At 38.0% G+C, this 18,467-nt stretch overlaps 2 protein-coding genes across 3 annotated transcripts in view; one reads left to right on the top strand and one right to left on the bottom strand.

The window, feature by feature from the left end:
• syn2b (synapsin IIb) overlaps positions 1 to 18,467 on the bottom strand; it is a 58,735-nt gene that overhangs the window by 15,833 nt on the left and 24,435 nt on the right. For both annotated transcript variants that reach the window (XM_030777860.1, XM_030777861.1), the window contains exons 2-5: positions 17,222 to 17,279; positions 11,602 to 11,693; positions 9,808 to 9,964; positions 9,197 to 9,286 (exon numbers count right to left, since the gene is read on the bottom strand). In XM_030777860.1, coding sequence (XP_030633720.1) covers positions 9,197 to 9,286; positions 9,808 to 9,964; positions 11,602 to 11,693; positions 17,222 to 17,279 — 397 coding nt within the window. The remainder of the gene's footprint in view (positions 1 to 9,196; positions 9,287 to 9,807; positions 9,965 to 11,601; positions 11,694 to 17,221; positions 17,280 to 18,467) is intronic.
• Positions 495 to 7,135, top strand: LOC115814893 (metalloproteinase inhibitor 4-like). Its single transcript, XM_030777863.1, has 5 exons — positions 495 to 627; positions 5,093 to 5,190; positions 5,966 to 6,080; positions 6,523 to 6,647; positions 6,938 to 7,135. Exons 1-5 carry the CDS (start codon positions 495 to 497, stop codon positions 7,133 to 7,135), a joined length of 669 nt encoding a protein of 222 aa, XP_030633723.1.

Here is an 18,467-nt window from a genome sequence, read left to right as displayed (position 1 = left end):
TTCTTGATCCAATGTGTAAGTAATGGCAGTATGGAACTGTACATAAATCTCTCATTACACATGAATTCTCCACAGGGGGTTGTTCTTTCTGTTTTAGGGGCGGTCCCTCCCACGGTCAAAGATGAGCTCTACATAAGAGGTTCCCTCTCTTTCACCCTCTCAGGCTTCAGAGAGAGCGTGAAAGAGAGAGAGAGGGAGAAAGAGAGAGACAGTTAGAGAGAGAGAAACAGAGAGAGAGTGAGTGAGACAGAGAGAGAGAGAGAGAAAGTGAGAGACAGAGAGAGAGAGGGCAAAAGAGGCTTTGCATAAGACCCAGACAGTGAGGTAACGGGTGTCAGAGTGTCTTTTTTTATTATCATTTATTTATTTTTCTCTTGCTGTCAGTATTTTTTTTTTTTTTTTTTCGTGCCTGGCCATCTTTTCACCCACTAGTCGCACCGCCGCACTACTTTTCAACAAGACACTAACAAGAAGTGAAGGACAGACTTGTGACCATGGGCGTCCTGCTGCCAGGCTGTGTGGAGCTGGGGCTAGTGCTGCTCCTTGCCCTGGGGATGGAGGCTCCCGCTGAGGGCTGCAGCTGCATGCCTGCACACCCCCAGCAGCACTTCTGCAACTCCGAGATAGGTATGTGACTTCGTGAACTTTCACGTTCATTATAAGATTTTCATTTGTGTTAACTTTACATGCTTTATGGATGAAAAAATGGTTTTGGGGGGGGGGGCATAACTTAAATCAGGTTCAACTTGTTCTTATGATTCCATGGTGTTAACACATCTTTAAGTAAGTAAGTAAGTGCTAGAAATATTCAAACTGGTAAACTCTGGATTTGTACAGTTTTGTGCCAGTACAAGAGTAGAGGCTTTTAACAGTTAGAGTCACAGAGAGTGAATATTTTAGTGAATAGGTCATACAGCATGTCTGAAATGACACGAACATTTTGAAAAGATAACTAGCTGTGTATTATTAAGTTCACATTAGCACCAAAGACTCCCAAATAAGGTTGTAGAAAAATGTATACATTTCTGTTCACTCTGGACAGAGCTAACAGTATGGAGATTTGTATGCATACAATTGTATAAGTGTGGGAGTGAGGGAAAGGAATCTTGTTCTGCAGTTTATTCTTTTAGTGACTGATAAAATCCTCTCACTATCCCCATAGCACACTGTTGTTGTGTGACCTTATGCCTGCACCCCAGTATGGGGTCTATCACACATATTACACAGATTCATTACACTAATGGGCACTACATCATATTGGACTGAATGATCTTTGGTACTGACACAATCCAAAGACAAAATTATATGGGTGAAGAGATGAGGCTAAGATAATGTTTTACACTGTATAGGAAATCTAGGTCAAAAAAAAAAAAAAAGTTACCATCGTTCATTTTAGTGAGCACTCAAAATATTATGCTTTGATACTAGTTTTTTTGTTTGTTTGTTTTTTGCTTTAAAGAACGTAATATTTTCCACATCTCATTTAATCTGCAAAAAAAAAAAAAAAAAAAAGAAAAAGATTTTGGCTTAAACTGATTTCCTGTAGAAATGCTATAGAGTGAGATCATTTAAAAGCACTTCCCCCCCCCTACCTTTTCCCACCATAGTGCAACTAAGTAAATCTTTGGGAATAAAACATTGCCTTGGTTTCTCTGTTCAGATCAAAACATCTTTGAAAACAATGAAAAACTTTCCTGCCTGGACCCTTTCTTGTCCTCTCTGTCTCTCTTTCTGCCAAGATAAACAGTTCAGTTTGACTCGGGGTCCGCAGAAACATATTGAACAGCTCTGTGATCCATCACATGGAGCAGGGTGCTGTGTGCATATTAAAGTAACAGACAAGAGTATCTGATTCACATACTTTGCTTTAAAAAGAAAAGGAAACATTCTCACGAGGATGGTTTGTGCATTATCCATTGACATTATTAACTGATAAGTGATAGATTTGCACAGAAAACAAAAGTCTCTCTCATCACATTACTGAGTGTGTAGCCAGGTATTACTCATCTGCCATATAAATGTTGTTTATAGCTCAGTAAAACTACCACGTAGCACTATACTTGCCACATCTGTTCTCTTTTCTTGTATATTTTCATCCAATGCAAGGGGACTTGGATTTTTTTTCAACGGTTTTATTTTCTCACTTGTCACAACAATACAGTCATAACTTTTGTCTACGCATTTTTCATTTGGCTGTTTTTTTTTCTGTTTTGTTTTGTTTTTAACAAGACTCAAGCAGAATGCTTTTATAGTGCTGTTAAGTCATAAAACTCACCTCAGTAGATAACAAGGCCAACAGCATATTCAGTACGCAAGAATTAAATATGATAGACGGTGTACACTCTTAAACTAATGCTAAAACTTCTGTTTTCTGTACTTTAGAGAGTATATTCAGTATATCCAATACCACTGATAGGGGGGTTTTCAGCTGTTTTTACATTAATAAAAGCACCAGCATAATGACAAAAACTTTAAACAAACAAAAAGTCTAAATTTAACTCCTGACAATGGCTTGCCAATTAAGAAGTGGTTTGGGAGATTAAGTTGTAATTTGGGTCAATGTTTTTGGGACAGTTTTATAAAGTGTGTCATACATATTAGACATAATTATAGACACATAATCAGCACATATAAGCCTCTCCGTGGGCCTATTATTCTCTTTACATGTACTGCCAAGTCCTCTTAGCATTTCAAGAGGGCAAAGCTTACACATTTCTTTAACTATTAGGCCCAAAACACAAATGCCCAAGTGCTGGAGAAAGTCCAGCCTGCCTAACCTAGCTACGTACTGCACAAGCTTAAAAAGTAACATCAAATTAATATGCTATGTCAAGACAGAGTTAGTGTACTAACTTATGGCTTTTAAAGACACAGACAAGATAACTTTGGTAACCTGAAACATGAATATGCAGTGGAAGAAGTTCAAAATCCTTTTTGAACACAAAAATTCCTGATATAGATTTAATAATAATAAGCCAGCACCTTTTTTAGATCTTTATATTTGATTGCTTGAAACTATGAGACATAGACAAACTGTGTCTCTTACTGGAATTCCTGAACCTTCGGAGGAGACTGGTTGTCTCTTCTGCTCTGACCAAATATCACAGCATGAAATTAAGGAATGATCTCCAAACAGAGACATACAGTCTGTTTACAGTATTTATGTAATATGTTAAATACCATCCTACAGTGTGCTAGACTCTATGCCAGACTCTTGGGACATCTGAATTTGAAGCAGAAAGAAGGAAACATACTGCTGATCCACGTCTTTCTGACTGCAGCACCAAACAGAAAATCTTACATTTTACAAGCACAAATGGGAAGCTTCTTGTCTTAATCCAGGTCTCCATTTTCAAATTAATATACTACTATCTGAACTGAGCTCTATGTAAATGGTGCACTCTTTAGTGCACTGAAGAAGAAATGTGCTGTGCACCAAAGGCACATTTGCTGTAATCTAATAAAGATTTTGTTTTGGAAGAGAGTATCCTGTGACATTAGCTCAAAAAACTCATTAAATGAAACCGCAGTGTGGGCCCTCAGAAGCTTGTCAACACCCAAAATGAATACGTCAGTAACAGATGGCTCTGCTACACACTATAAACTTAAGGCTTTACTTTGTCTTGGTTATTGTCAAGACTGACTGGAACTGAGTGTTCAGCTATTACTGCTTTATAGGCAGACAAGATGTCCACTAACTTTGGATTAACAAGCACTCTACTAACGTCCACACAGTTTCTATCCTTGTGTTATCTGACAATACAAATTGTCAGATTATGACAGCTGTGACAATATTCATTGTTTAAACTGCGGACTAATTAAGATGTGGAATGTACTAGAACTTATTAGCTATTCATAAAGCCTTGGCTAAATTAGACTGTTCAGAAGGTAAAAGAAATTGCAAATATTTGCTACACATCAAAAACTTAAGTCTCTTTACTTCATACTTTCCCTAGATGTTAATTTCAAAATAACATTGTCTAAAAAGTTTGTCTTTGGCTAAGAAACTCAAAAGTGGTCTTTTTAATTAGCAATGTTCTGCTTTTTCTCTCATACATGATTTTGATAATGTCTCAGACAGAATTTCTTCCTTCTCTTGATGAAGGTGTGAGCATCAGGCCAAAGGAGTCAGGGTTCCATAAACTGGGGATATGCCACGGTGTTCACAGAGGGTAGACTGTCTAGCTGGATTAGCATTCCAATCTCCCCTGCTCAACAATGAAGCATGGAATGACAGATATGTGCTTGTAATTGTAGACAGATTCCCTCAGCATTCACTGAACTTTAACAACAGCCAAAAGGTCTCTAAACAACCTCCCCAGTGTAACCATATTCAACAAACACTGTCAGCATCATGACTTTCTGTTCTGTTTTATGGCTTTTTTTTTCTCTGTAGAAATTTAATTTATTCACCAGTGGGCTGACCACTCTTTAGTGTCTTGACAGAGAATAGGGTGAGGTATTTGCAATGCAAAACATGCACTGAATGATATCCTAGAAAAAGGCACATCTTTGCTCTTAATTTGACTTTAAATGTGATTGTGTCTTATGGAAAACATGTCACAATCAAAAGGCTTTTTCTCCCTCTCTTCAAAATGTGTTCCCCACTAAATATGGCTGAGGGAATACGGTAGAGAGTATTTATATGACCTGCAGCAGCTCATGCATATTAAACATGCCCAGGCACCATGCCTGACAGAGTCTGTTTGTGTGTGAGTGTGTGTGTGTGTTTGTGTTTGTTTGTGTGGCTATATGCGAACGCTCGGGGACCAAAACGCCATTCTTATTGGTGTAGTCACAACATCATAATTTTTAAAAATAAAACCACTTGACAGCGATGTTGGAAGAATACTAAAGACAAATGTTTAAAGCTCCTAGAGGAGAAAATGTACTGATAATAAGATGCAGATAAGTCTACAGTAAAATCTTTGTAGGTAGAAAAGCTTGTGAATTCTTATCTATTTCAATTACATGTGAAAGCTATTTATGTTTCGTTATGATAGAAGATGGTTGGTCAAGAGGGGTGAATTGTTTCAAATGCGTCGAATAATTCCTTTAGTGAAAACTGATTTTTTTTTTTTTTTTTAATTAGTGATCAGGGCAAAGGTTACTGGGGAGAAGATCATATCTCCAAGCAACAACTCTTCACCCTACACAAAGATAATCCAATACGAAATCAAACTAATCAAGGTAAGCTGATTTAACAGGTCAGTCTACATAGCGTGTTTGAGAATTCCCCCTAATTTCATCAAGAAACATGATTCAATATTTTGCTTCCCCTTGTCTTTATGTATTGGATTTTAGGTTAAGATGGACTGTTTTACAAGAGTGATTAACTTATGACAGAGAATGCCTTAGGCGGTATTCGATGACACATTGAAGTCCATAAGTACCGTTTCTAAGTCTACATAGAACACAGAGTGTTCTCTGTGCTACAGATTGACTCTTGATGAACACATTGTCATAAAATCTAATATTAGAGAACTGTATGAGCCAAAAATGGAAAATTGAATTACAAGGCAGAAACTCTGACTGCACTGCTCATTGTGTCAAGAACATTTCACCAGTTTGGACTGATAAGACATAGCACAGCTTTGAGAGCCAGGCTTAGACTTTAGGGCCAAATTATGATGCAAAATGTATAGCTCAACAGCCAAGTAGTTTTTCTTCATGACTAAAAGTCCGAATTATATCCTCCCTAATGAAACCAGTTTGCTCAAACAATCAGATTGTGTGTCCAGGAAGCTGGAAAAATGATTTCATAATTAGATTTCATTAGGGGTTATCCGTTTTTGATTGAGAAAGGTTGTGGCTGTACAATGTTCATGAAAATGATACTGTACTAGCCACAAGTCTCTTACTGTCCACATCATGCTGTCTTTAAAACACAAGAGACATGTGGCACATGTACCACTTATAAAACTTAATGTTGGTTTAAATGTTTTCTTTCACATTCAATACACAGATGTTCAAAGGCTTTGACAAGGTGAAGGATATTCAGTATGTCTACACATCAGTCTATTCCTCCTTGTGTGGGGTCAAGCTGGATGCCACTAATAAGGTCCAATATCTGCTATCAGGTACATTATGGTCTGAAGAAACTGGTTTTAAGGGCTCTGAACATAAGCGGCCATTTTACCAACAGTTTAACTTGGCATAAGTACAGACATTTCAAATTTTGCCAGCCTGTGATGTAAAAAGATGTTGGCATTATACCAGGCTTTATGTACGTCAGCAGAAACTCCCAGTACACTCTTATCAGCACTCACATATCAAACACAGAGACTGATTCATCTACTCTTTTTCCCATATAAGAACATGTTAATGCCCTGACTAAGTTTTACATTGAATTTGCTTTGGTTAGCAAGTACATAAAGTCATACTGAGCTGGCCTACGTATTGATGTACCTATTCTAATTTGTTCTAGAAATCAATTGTAATAATTATATCTGATGATAATTGTTACTGCTTTTTAAAATTAAGTAAAATCTTTGCATGAGTTCTACTTGTCTTTTGTTCAAGGTAATATGTGGAGTGATGGGAAGGTGTCTATTGGACTGTGTGATTTCATTGAGCCCTGGGACAACCTGTCCCTGTCACAGAAGAAAAACCTCAATTACAGATACCAGATGGGCTGTGACTGTAGAGTAAGCCTTTAAGCTTCATCTTTAAACTTTACACTAGGATGTCAATTTTGGCCATTTTGCTTTACTACATCATAACGAAGAAAACATTTACCCTGCTATGCAAATGTGAGCATCAAAACTGATTCAAATACATGCCGTGCCAGCCTCATATTATTTATGTTCATGTAATCGAAAGCTAAATAACTGAAAAAAAACCCCAAAAAATCATCTGAGTTCAACAGCATAACTTCAGTTTATCTCGTTGTTGGTTTAAAACCGTAATGCACACTGACTGGTCCCTGTTCCCTCAGATCGCTACATGTTATTCAGTTCCCTGCTCCACCACGACTGATAACGAGTGCCTCTGGACCGACTGGCTGATAGACAACAGCCTGAGTGGGGAACAGGCACGCCAGTACGCATGCATCAAGCGCACTGATGGCTCCTGCAGCTGGTACCGTGGAGGTCCAGCTCCAGACAAGGACTTCATGGACATGTCTGATCCCTGAGGACTGTTGACTGGAGAACGCCTGAAGTGCAGTGAAAGACAGTTCAGGCCATGCTACCAGACTCTGTTTGCCCTGTTTTGAACTTGCGGCTCAATGTGTGTCCTTGACTATGGGTGATCGTATGATTGATGCGAAAAGTGGTAGGTGGACATTGCTTAGCATAGTTCACCCCAAGGCAAATTGTTTAGGAATGGCTTGAGTTTCATATTGTTGCTCTTTTATATATATGAATATTATGATTTTGAAACAAAGTAGTACATCAGGGCATAAGAATTCTTTATCTACTTTTGAAATATACCCTGTAAAACTTTACAATGTAGTTTCTAGCTATTGTTATTGTTGTTTTGGCTATTGTCAAAAGCGTAATATCTTTTGGTTACAGATATTCCAATTGCTTTATGAAAGGGCCTACACACTGACAAAATAATTTGGAATTAAAAGAGATATTGTGGAAATTAGTTTCAAAGCAAAATAAACATATATTCTGTACATCTGAATCTTATAAGTGAACCTAGAAATGAAACAGGTTTTTTTCATTTTTTTAAAAATAAAAAACAAGTCTTAGTGTTCTATAAATATGTATGCATACTTATAAATATGTAAAGTCATTTGTCATTTTGCTTTCATTTCTGTTTTTGATTGAGAATGTATATACTTGTATTGCTATTAACATTTCAAAAGTTGACATTAGTTTAGAGGTACCCACAGTGTGTACTTGATGGCTCCCTGATTACTGGATTTTCGTGGCATTGCCATGTGGCCATGTTCTATCGTGATATGTTTTTTTTTCCTTGTGCCAAAAATCTAATACTTCATTTTGCTTTAACATAAGAGCCAGTAGAATGTTTCTGAGTATTGTGTAGCAAATTATTTTATACAAGACAAAATATTTGTATTGTATTTATGTTTATTTTGCTTTTAGTATACGGTTTTCTATTTTACTGTACCAAAAATATTATGTATATATATATATATATATATAAATATATATAAAATGATTAAAGCATCTATGCCTCATAACTGCCATGCTTACCAGTCTGTCGTATTGATATAATTTAAGATTCAGTGAATCCAGCAGTTTAGTAGGACAGGTCTGAGGTCACATGGCCTCTCTGTTTTAAAAGATAAAGATTTCACTGAAAATGACTGATTAGCTTTCACATTGAAGTTTGACGATGGACTTTCTGATATTAGCAGCATGATTTAATCCAATCTAGAACTTGTATCTCATTGTAGAAACTGGAAAATGTATTTAAATCACAAAAATTAAACATAACAACATTCAGTGTTGTTTGTGAATGCAATGAGTGATTGGTTTGAATAAATATTGCATGACCAGCCCAAATGTTATCAAACACCAAAAAGAGCATATTATCTCAGCTGCCAATCACTGAGAGAGTCCTCTGAGGTACAAATGCGTGAAAATCTTAATTTTTCTGCGTAGATCTCACAGCAATCCATTTCAACCATTTTTCATCTTTTGAAAGAAAGAGGTGAGAGTCTGCACATTGATCAAATAGAGTGGAATTGCAAGAGGTGTCAAGTGTGTGCTGGAACTGAGACTTGGGACAAATCCTTCCAACTGTCAGCATAGCAAATTCTGAAATATTGCTAAATTGAGGCAGGGCAGAAGAACACATAAAGCCCCGTGTCCTACTAGAAAAAGTCAAAAATTACATAAACGTTTTATTTTATAACTTAAAAGGTTTAATTATTCGATCAGGTACTAAACTTAACGCTGTGAAAGGTTTCAAACCAGATGAATTTGTTGCCGTTATTTGTTGCCGTTATACCATGATCAATGACTTAACCATTTTCCTGCGCTGTCTATTTTTTGTATCAACAGTCAAGAGATGGACCTGATTCTTCCAAAACAAGAGGCCATAATCACATAAAACAACAGTACATGTTAGGCATAAGCTTGGACAACACTAGCTTTAACTGCACATCAGTAATAAGCACCATGAGGAAAGGATAGCTTTTTCAAGCTGTTGTCAGACCCAAGGAACATATAGTAGTCATGCAGTGAAGTGAGTGAAATAAATGAATCTGAATTCTTACCATGTCCTTGTAGTTTGGGTAGAACGTCTGCTGGATGAGAGGGAATTTTTCAGGCCCCAGTTTCTTATAGGCATTTATTAGCTGAGCAAACTGTAGAGAAAATCAAATCATATGAGATCATTACTGGCATACTGCTACACCCCCCCCCCTCCCCCACCTGTAACCAGTTCCAAAATATGATAAGGTGTTATATGAAACAAATTTAGTGGTACTGCCTGCTAACATCACTAATGTACACCACAAGTGTATAAATATAATCTGTGCTGAACTCCTTTATCTTGTACCACAAAAGTATAATTGTTAGTGAAGAGCAGACTAGGCAAACATGGCAATAGAACAAACTTAGGTTAAATGTGATTTACTTTTGGGAAATCATTATTATCTGGCTGGAAAGAAACACCAGTTTCCGATGAAGATGTTAAGGTTAGTGACAGGGTGTGGTCTGTTGGCATGGTAGCTCAAGAATATTTTTCTTTTTTCTATTCAACAAACTAACGAAGATGGTACCATGTTATCTGTAACTACACACAGCCTTTCAGCCTGGCCACGCATGGGTTTTGCTATGAACCTAACTGTTATCATTGAGTGCTATGCAATCTGGGTAGTCTCACCGCCCATGGTTTGTCACAGAGATTGTAGATGGACTCCAGAGAGTTGACACTGGGGATTCCTGCATACTGAAGACCTATGATCATATTGCGGAAATCCTCATTCTGCGCCATGCTGAAGGCATGCTGTCGAATCAGGACGAAGTCAGGCTTGAATGACCTGTGCAAGGATACATACGTTTAGTTATTCATGTGTACTTCACTTGTATCTAATTGCATATCTATATATGTAAAATTAAGGACTCTAGGCATGTTTTATATCCCCTGGGTGTTTTATATCCCTGGGTGTAACTTAAGAAACCACATACAATGTATTTCCATGCATCACATAGAGGGTGGAAAAGACATGTTCAAAACATTTTCGTGTAAGTAGCTAGAGAGAATCCTAAAGTGGAGAGAGAGTGAGAGAGGAAGAGAGAGAAGGAGAGAGAGAGTGAGAGAGAGAGAGAGCAAGCGAAGGCTTCTCAGGTCACTGAAAGAGTGATGGTGATACGAGGCGGCTCCTGTTGGTTCTTCTTTTGTCTGAGTGTATGTGTGCAAGTGTAAACACTGGCACAGTTTGATTAACACCAAGTCTGTGTGTGCACAGAATATAAATGACGTTTAATAAGAAGCTAAAGTAAGGGGAACATTGTTTATGAAAAGCTATGTGTTTTTTTGTATCTGTGCAATGCTTTTATCACTGTTCTATAATTCAGATTTGGTTTAAAGGATCTCTTATGTATAAAAGTATCATGTAGTTTTATAAATGTAAGATGAGGCTTTTCGTCTGTGATGCTAATTGCCTTTTACAGTATAGAAGGGAAGTCTTTTCTAGTACTTGTTACCAGGATACGTGACCCCTGAATGAACTAAGGTTTCTATTCATAAGGCTGATCGGAGCATTTAGATTCCGCACGGATACCATATAACAGCAAAGGTATGAGTGCGTGTGTGCACACACACACACACACACACACACACACACACACACACACACACACACACACACACACACACACATTATCATGTCTGAACAGGTGATAAAAAATGCCATGCTTACATACTTTTAATATTACATCAAACCCAAATGCCAACCTCTGTCTATGTAAAAAAGATAATTTTAGGGTATCTTCAGGGAACAAATTTAGTTAAAGGGTACCTCTCAGATTCACACAGTGTCTGAATTCCATTATTTAACAACCACAAAGCCTTTCCAGCACAATGGTTTTGTTCTGGCTTCCTAGTTATGGTTTTATGGGACTGGATTTTTCCACTGATTTCACAGGAGATCTAAAGCACCTTTTGTGAAAGAAAAAATTTCCGAATGAAAGCCAATTCTGTTACGTAATAACACACACAGACACCCAAAAGAAAAATCAACTACCACCTGAGACTAGCTATGGCTTATGCTTTTGAGTCTCTACATGAGTTTATGTATTAATAACATGTATCTGTAATTTTATTCCCTGTGGAAGAAACAGATTCTCACTTCGCCTGCCTCGGTTTGTAAAATCTAACCTTAGCTGTATAATATATCCAGCACTAGATGAATTGTAAAAGATTATGTGTTGTAATGCAGACAGATAATAGCAGGTTGTTCAAACTAATAATGGCCTTTTTCTAACAGTTTAAATTCTAATTGAATTTATATTTTAAGACGAGCACTTTGTATCCAGCCTATAGTTTATTGTGTTGAGAACAAATCTTCTTTTTAAGGGATGACCTCAGAAAACAAGTGGGAAGGTGCTGGTGGTGATCCTCTGCAATACCATGGAAGCTTCTGGAAACTTAGGTTCTGATTATTGTTTCACTTACCGCACTACTTTAGTTCCATTTCTGATCACTTGCATGTCCACATTGCAGGTTCCATTAACATGTGCAACAAGGTTGACCTCTGAGAATTCAGCCTGTAATCAAATCAGCCAATTAGATCAAATCATGGAGAGAACCAGTGGTGAAAATTAGTGTTAATTCAACTGTATTCATTTGTATTTTATATGACAAACTACTTCAAACTTATAGACAGACTCCCAAATGATTCAAAAGTACAAGGAACAAGAGGACAACACTACAAACCAACATAAACAAATTGAAATGTAATCTAGCTGAGCTGGAGTCTACTGTTTTTCATCTTAGAAGGAAATTACTGTGTGTAGTGTCACCATGTGGAGGGTATTTTATGGCATATATAAATCAAATAGAGATGTCAGTCATAACATAAATCAGGGGGTGTCCAAACAAACTCAGTATATGAAATTCAGTGCTCAACAAAGTACAAACAAGAGAAATTTGTTGTTGATTTTAGGTTTTGGCACATGTTGCCATACAATGCAGAGGTGTTCTTACAGTCCCTCTCCTCTGGTGCTTACGTCATCTGAACTACACCAGCTAATGCATTAACTAGCTAACATGGCTAGACTAATTAGCCAGAGCATTACGCTAACTCTGACGACAACTGATCTACAATTACAATTTACAATTTGGTATTTGGCAGACGCTTTTAGCCAAAGCGACTTGCAATAAGTTGATTTGCTAACAACTCATCAGAAAAAGCTATGTATATCATCAGATGCAACCACTCCTTCTAAAACCATTCTGATCCGGAACAACCTCATTTCCTTGGTCTGACCACTCTTGATAAATGGTCACATTTGTGGGGTTGTGACAGTAAAGCTCATGTTGAAGCCGGCTGCGTAAAGGGCAAAACTGAAGTCATATCAGCTATCATTACTCATTAAAGGCTGCCTGAAGGGAAAAAAAAATAAAAGAATGTACACGCTATCAAAGAGAAATGGTACTCCCAACAGTGCAGACCTTTCATTGAAAAACAAGTAATCTCTCTGTTGCTGGGTTTCAAGGGATAACAAAACTTCATTTCAGTAACAAATATTTGTTCTATAATTGATTAATGGGTAAATTTCACCTCAGACAACAAAGAATAGATTATTTTTACATAACTTCCTGATTAATATTTTGACATTTAAAACTTTATTTAAATATTTCAGGAAGCACCTTACATAGAATCAATAATCCCTTATGGCAGTGTTTCTAAAACTATGGGCCGCAGACAGCGCCAAGGAAACTGCCAGGTCCCCGCCCCCTTGACTGAGCTTCCTGCTTTGAAAATAGTAACATTTTATTCAAGATTCTAGAATGTTAAGGGTTCCCACCACGAGAACTTGCTTAACGTTCTAGAATCTTGAATAAAATGTTACTACTTTCACCTGACGAGTGACAGAAGCACCAAGCATAATTTGACTGGTGCAGAAGCAGGGCTCTGCGGACCGGCAGTTTCCTCGTCCCATAATTTGAGATACGCTGTCTTATAGAATCCTAATGATTTTAAAATGGACTACAACGAATATGGCAAAGGTCAATGCAATATAAAAACAGATGTGAAACAACACAGACTGAAAAAAAGCAATAACTGTAAACTGTGTTTATTTTTTAAGAATACTGAAGCGCTGTTAGGTAATAATTAGATTAGAGTAGCATATGTAGGCTTTATATTACAAAGGAAAAATAGCTGTCAGTGTTTTTTTTTTTTATCACTCCCAAGTCCAATTAGTCAGAGTAATTTAGACTGTCTACAGACACTGTAATGACTGTGAATCCCACACAGAAGTGTCATTAAGAGTGTCATTGACTGAACGTTACACCCCTAAAACGTGTTTTTTTTTTGACAACATTTTACGGTAGAACTTCACAGACGTGTGCTTTTATTGCCACTAGCTCTATAACATGTTATTCTTTTGAGGAAATAAAAACCGTTTAAATATCTGGTTTTCCAGTAAAAATGTTGCAAAACATGGGTGACTGAACCAATTTGTCATTTATGATTAAGGTCTATGCAATAATGACAAAATCTTTGCAACAGTTTTCCTCAGTGTTCAACAGTATGACTGTACTTTTTAGTGTTGAATGGACTGTACTCATAATCCCCTGTTATTTTCCATCCTACACAGTAACTCTTGTGACTAAAACACAGACATGCAATTTGAGGCAAATTTCAGGAGAATACAGAAATCAATTCCATTTGACATCACTCTGTGGGTTTTAGATAATTATTATGTTGGCCTAAAGCAGCCTATGCCCAATCATTGTGGGGTAGCCATCCATGAAGGCAAAACATCCACGGTTTTGAGCAGCTGTGATGGTAAATTTTATGGTCATAATGAATAATTTGGTACATTTTTTTTTCACCGACTTGTTCCTTATTTGCACAGACCATTCTTTCTCTCGTGGTCATCGGTCATAATGTAGCTGATCCTTTCCTTTTCGTACATATTTTCTTTGTGTGCTGCATCACACGTGAATGTCTCTTACGTGATGTAATACTGCTGCATAGAAATGCTGACAGATGAGTCGGAACACTGGTCAAATGTTGATGCAGTGAATGAAGAGTGGGCAGAGCGTCTCAGACACAGTGGGGCGCCTGAAGAGTGGGTGTGCTGTAATGAGAGACAAAGCAACGCTCCCAGGGATGGAAGGGTCACACCAGAGGGGCGGGGGATGGGAAGGGAGGGCTTTAGGTGGGGGGAAGGGGAGGGGATGGGGGAGGGGGAGGGGGGCAGGTGGTCTCTACAAAAACACCACACAGCCCATCTGAAGCTGCGTTCCATGCTGGGCCAAACATGTGATGCTTTGTAAGCACATTAAACCGATGAAATCTGTTTCTACTTCAGGCAGAGCTGGGAAGAGACAGCGTAAGGGTGACTGTCAAACTCGGAAGGGGAAAACAACCATGTAGACATAATTTTGGGTTCAGTTCCCAAGCTACTGCGTTTAGAGAATGATGAATCATCTCTCTCTGGATCCTTTTGGATAATCTTTCCTCTCTGTTCCATTCAACTGTACACTGCATACTGCACACAGAATACATTTGAAAGATATGTGGATATGTCTCAAGTTTGGTAATTAAAATGACTGCGACTTAAGAGAATGCAGGAAACTTTGGTCACTGTTACTTGGTCTCAAGGGTATTTTTGTTTTTTTTTTCCAAGACTTGCTCCCCTGATTCATCACCTCCCCCAGGCCAATGCTTCCAACTTTATCCCCCTGAGAAGTTTATTACATGTAGCTGTCTTCAGCTGGCGGGGACAGTTCACTTAAGTTCACTATATTATTGCACTAGAGGGGACAGATCTGCAAACCAATTCTCTTTTGGTTATTTTGGCATCTCCGATATTTTCCAACTGTGCCCATTTAGAAGTCTAAAACACACACTGAAGATACTTCAATCTAATTTCCATTCTATAACAGAATATACATCATGAAATGCTGACATTTGGTAGACTATCTTGTAAATGCCATGTGTAATGCATAGCTTGTCTTTAACATATTTCCCTGTGACCTTGAATAATATCTGAACTAAGATGAAATGTGAAAACAATAAGAATAGTAATAAGAGCTTCCCCTAACTCAGGCCTGGTCTCAGTGAGAAGGGTGCAGTCAAAGGCCAAAATGTCAGTTGTTAACTGTAGAAAATACCATTTTTGAAAGAATTAGTAGTGAAATGGCTGCTTAGTCAGTAAACAAATGAATTCTAAACAACCCAAGCCATTACAATACGAGCATTCCATCAAATTAGCATTTTGAAAAATAATATTTTTAAGACACTAATAGCACTGCTCTTATGTGGATGTCATTGCACAGGTTGGGGGTGTACAGTTTGATACAAAAACGTTTCAGCATCAGTGGATACTGCTGGAATGAGGATCAGAATAAGACGGGGCTGTGACATCGTTCTCCGAGATCTGAATGTTTTTATGGCATCTAATGTGCATGTGCACCTCAGTTTCAAATCAGCAGGTTCAATTAGGCATATACGCAAACAGCTGATGCATTTTGGCGTGAGATTTGCATTCTTCCTCTTCTTCACCTTCCTCATATTTATGTGACCTGACTAGCTAGACCTGAAAAATTGGGAATCTCTGACTATTTACTCACAGAAAACCAATCTAGTCTGATATATTTAGCTTGAAGTAGCAAGTGAGCTGTCTGCCCCCTACAGGCAGTACAAAGGCAGTATACAGCAAACCCAACAACCTTTGACACATGAAATTAAAACAGAACAAAACTAAACCAAATGAGGCAAATGTGGGCTAACCCTTTGAGGACCAACTATTTAAATGGTCCAAACACTGTTGTTAAGTGACTAGTGGAATCTCATGGCAGAGGCACAGCATACAGCCATGGAAAAAATCACTATTTTCACAGTTTTAATGAAGCAGGCAATATCACATAAATGGTTGGTTTATAATAAATTAGTGAATTACAGGCGTGCAGATGGTATAAATTTAACCTGGACGTTAGGGATGCCCAGTGGGGGAGCTTGAAGACACATGGCACTTTCATGATATTTTGCTAAAATGTTTAACCCATCTAATTCTCAGCCATACTCATCACGCAAGAGCATAGGCCTACAATGAGGAGAGGACATCATCATATAATCTCTCTGTGCCGAGACACTGGAGAGAAAACAGACTGAAGAAAATAGATTGAACTTCGAGGTAACACAGTACATGTAACATCCCATGATAGCATTTTTTCTTTTGATCGTACAAGCATTCAGTGGCTATCTGTCAATTTGTCCTGATACATATGTTACAACTGTCTAAATGGCACTATTAATGATACTGTTTATGATAAGTGGGGTCACTGTGTGGATATTTTGTTTTCAAAATAGCACACCACAAGTTTTAATGACGCCTCCTACCTAGAGTGAACACACGAAATAGCGCACATCAAATTAAGAAGAAGAAGAAGTGCTTTATTTGTCATGCACACACTGTGCAGTGAAATGGAGCCTCTGCATTTCACCCAATCATAACACCAGTGAGCACACACACACACACACACAATGAGCTAGAACTAAAAATGGACCCTCTGCATTTAACCCATCCTAACACCGGTGAGCACACACAGACACATTATGAGCACACACACACACACTATGAGCTAGGCGCAGTGGGCAGCTGCTGCCCGGGGACCAACTCCAGGTCTTTTTGCCAGTGCCTTGGTCAAAGTCACTGACAGGAGTACTAATCCTAGCATACATGTCTTTTTGGTGGGAGGAAACCAGAGCACCTAGAGGAAACCCACACAAACACTGGAGAACATGCAAACTCCACACAGAGAGGACCTGGGACAGCTGGGATTCAAACCCAGGGCCTTCTTGCTGTGAGGCAACAGTGCTAACCACTGAACACCATGAAGCCCCACATCATGTTTTCTGACTGTAGCTTTGATAGAATGACTTCATTCAACATATTTCAGGTACATTTCTATTCATTCTGGTTTTTAAGAATCTCTGAATTGAGCCCTGAGTTCTCTGACAATTTGAGTTAAGCCACATACAATAAGACGGTACACAGAACAAAATCTTTGTTCCCTTTTAAATGAAAAAAAAAAAGTTTTCAGAGAATTATTTTACCTGCTCGACTTTGATGTCATAATCTCCTTGGAGCTTCTTTCCACGGAACACTTTGGCCCTAAACAACAGAGAAAAGAGACAGATTCACTTAAAAAAAAGAAAGAAAAAGGTGTATTTTAGTGTCAGTTAAAAAGCTCCATATTAACTTTACCAGAATGTGTGACTGAGCTAATAAACTGAGTGACTGAGTATTCACAGGCCAACGTTTCCTTCTTTTTCTTGGACACAAACCACAGAACACAGGACAGTCTTTCCAGTGAAAGCAAACTCAGTGGCAGAGTAGGAAACACCAGATTGACTTCATCAGTGTTGCACTGTGTTTTGGCAGTGGCTAATGAACTGTTTCGAGTTTTCTGATGACTGGGGTTCAAAGCTCCGCAGGACTGCAACCAAAGCTCTCTTAGTCTGCCCTTCATTGAAAACTGAAGCCCAATTCTCCAATTTGAGAATATCTGTTCTGGCTCTTCTTCGTGCTATTATTACACCAGATCACAGATACCATTTTTGTGCATATATTTAGCATTCAAAAGTCAGAAAAAATGAAAGGTTCTATATTGTGGGTATCTATGGTAAATCTCTATAGTAAGTCTCACAGTGGATTCAGGGCTTGGGTATCTGCTGAAATGTACATTCTCTGGAGAGTAATGTTACATCACGGAGCAGATAGAAATGATCAGCTTATTTTAGATGCAGGGCATAACGTTGTTATGTTATGCCTGTGCTATGCTGCCATCTAATGGAAATATTTTGGCATAATTTCTACAGTAACATTTCCAAAAAAAAATTCCATTTATTCATAGTATAACTGGGCAAATTCCAGCATTCAGCTGTTGAAATATTCATTGCTTAGAACCTTGAAATGGTAATTTAGCCTAAGAGATCAAATATTGAAAGCTGTTCTGAGAATCACAGACGTCCAACTACAGGTCTAAAGCGGTGAGATTTGTCGACATAACTTGGCACCAGCGACACACTTGTGGATTGTAAAAGTGTGTAATGATACTCGATCGAGTCTACAAGATATCACTATAATCCGAAACTTAAATAATTGACTACATTTATACTGCTCTTTTGTGAGATCAAAACACTTCACATGCACGAGAGACGACCTCATTCTATACTCCTGGGTAAAACAGCCAAGGATAATGTAACAGTACAGTGCATGTCTTGGTATATTCTCCACGGGGATGTTATTAGTATGAAGAATGTAGTTTGAAGTTCATTAATGATGTCTCATACATATCAC

This window comes from Chanos chanos, chromosome 6, assembly GCF_902362185.1.
Source record: "Chanos chanos chromosome 6, fChaCha1.1, whole genome shotgun sequence".
Taxonomy (NCBI): Eukaryota; Metazoa; Chordata; class Actinopteri; order Gonorynchiformes; family Chanidae; genus Chanos; species Chanos chanos.
The sequence above is the reverse complement of the archived record's forward strand: the minus strand, read 5'-3'. Positions and strand labels throughout refer to the sequence as shown.

Excerpts from the sequence above, each read along its gene's own strand:
- LOC115814893 (XM_030777863.1), top strand. The coding sequence starts at position 495 with ATGGGCGTCCTGCTGCCAGGCTGTGTGGAGCTGGGGCTAGTGCTGCTC. Across the intron at positions 628-5,092 it reads CTTCTGCAACTCCGAGATAG|TGATCAGGGCAAAGGTTACT; the intron begins GTATGTGACTTC and ends TTTTTTAATTAG. Across the intron at positions 6,081-6,522 it reads GGTCCAATATCTGCTATCAG|GTAATATGTGGAGTGATGGG; the intron begins GTACATTATGGT and ends CTTTTGTTCAAG.